The sequence below is a fragment of the Dendroctonus ponderosae genome, unplaced genomic scaffold (genome assembly GCF_020466585.1).
Source record: "Dendroctonus ponderosae isolate FM_Combo_2020 unplaced genomic scaffold, Dpon_F_20191213v2 Dpon_F_20191213_6, whole genome shotgun sequence".
Classification (NCBI taxonomy): domain Eukaryota; kingdom Metazoa; phylum Arthropoda; class Insecta; order Coleoptera; family Curculionidae; genus Dendroctonus; species Dendroctonus ponderosae.
This window is the reverse complement of record NW_026018814.1, coordinates 29,875-31,383: the sequence shown is the minus strand read 5'-3', so window position 1 is coordinate 31,383 and position 1,509 is coordinate 29,875. Positions and strand designations below refer to the sequence as shown.

General features: G+C 35.8%; 1 protein-coding gene across 1 annotated transcript in view; it reads left to right on the top strand.

Moving 5' to 3' along the window:
• The window catches only part of LOC125504870, a gene marked incomplete at its 5' end in the record, with an annotated part of 1,631 nt that extends 374 nt beyond the window's left edge, over positions 1–1,257 (top strand). The window contains 1 exon segment of the mRNA XM_048667489.1: positions 631–1,257. Within this exon segment, the coding sequence (XP_048523446.1) occupies positions 631–738 (108 nt within the window).
• Positions 1,258–1,509: the final 252 nt, after the last annotated feature.

Below are 1,509 nucleotides of genomic sequence, written 5' to 3'. Positions count from 1 at the left end.
ACAGTCATTTAACTTTGCATTGCATTTGACAACGTTTTATAGAGAAATATTTCGCTTTCCCATAATTAATTCACTCAATTCACAAATTTCTTCAACTTTTTAAAATTTTCGGTTTCAAGTCGAAATTTGGCTTTAACACATTTAGCAACTTGTTTCTCAAAAATTGATCAATCAAAATTCTAAAACGTTAAGCTTCTGCTTTCTAAGGCATTGAATTGAGAAAACATTGCTTGAATAAGCAGGAAAGTGTCACTTTAAATGCTTTTTTGCTTGATTTTTGGCAACTCTTTAAAATTGTAAGTTAAATTGAAGTACAATTTCATTCAAGCTGTTTTTTTGTGACTGCTCAGCTTTCTTCTTCTGTTCAACAGCAAATTTGAGCATTTGTTGGCAATTGGATTGAAAATCCAGAAATCCAAAAAATCACTTAAGTCTATGATTTAACCGTTGATGAGTCAGCGATCCATCGAGCATTAAAGGCTATTTAAAAAATATTGGCCAAGGCCAGGAGCTAAATAAATCGGCACTCATTATGCATACCAACGCGCCAATTTCCATCAGATGCCAATCGTGGATCAAAATAAACTGTTGGAAGTGCAATCGAGACATAAAAATTACGGTTTTTTGCAGGAAGAAGCCGAACACCGGAAGCACGAGTTCTGGAAACTGCTGGACGAGCACAATGCTGTCATCGAAAATCTCAAAAGGATAGAGAACCTCGAACATAAGATAATTTAAATCGATCCAAAGTGAGGCTTAGAAGCAGCCAAAAGCTGCCCAGATAAATCACCGTTAATTTTAGTCCTTCTAGTATGTTGCTTGCTGTATTACTACAAGTTGTCGAACATTTATTTACGGAATTAGTGCCCTGTTTATTTATTGCTTCTTTATTGTTTAGCCCATATTGGGCGCGTTGTTCCAAATTGTATTCCTCACATTTTTAAACCACTGCTTCTAACTTATTATTAGCGTTGTTACACTCAACCCGCACCGTTTCATTTGATTTGGCACTAAAGTGCCCTTTGAATTGGATTGTAACCGGAAAAAAGCTTCGAAGAAAATGTACATAAAGTGTCGATGAAAAAGACTGAAAATTGGGGAATGAAAAACACTAATAAACTGAACCAATTTTTCTTTAATGTCACTGTTTAAGTAGATGTAGAGTTTGTACGAATAGGTAATGTTAGCGGTTAAGTTGATGGACTTTGTAGCCTCGTCACCATTTTTATATAGACGAATAAAATTGATTAAAACCTGGTTTGTATGGCAGTTCGGTTCAGTGCAGCATTTTTACTCGCAACTGAATGGGGATTTAACTAATGCAATTCATCTAAATTATCATAAATCACTAACGAGTAGGGATGGTCGGTATTTAACGTAACCGCTAAAATAACATTGTTCCAAACGTGTAACATGTAACAGTAGTTACAGTTAGCAGATTTAACCGGTTCTTTTTGGAACCGTCAGAAACCTGAAAAAGTGGTTCGCGTCAGCACAGAACCGATGCGG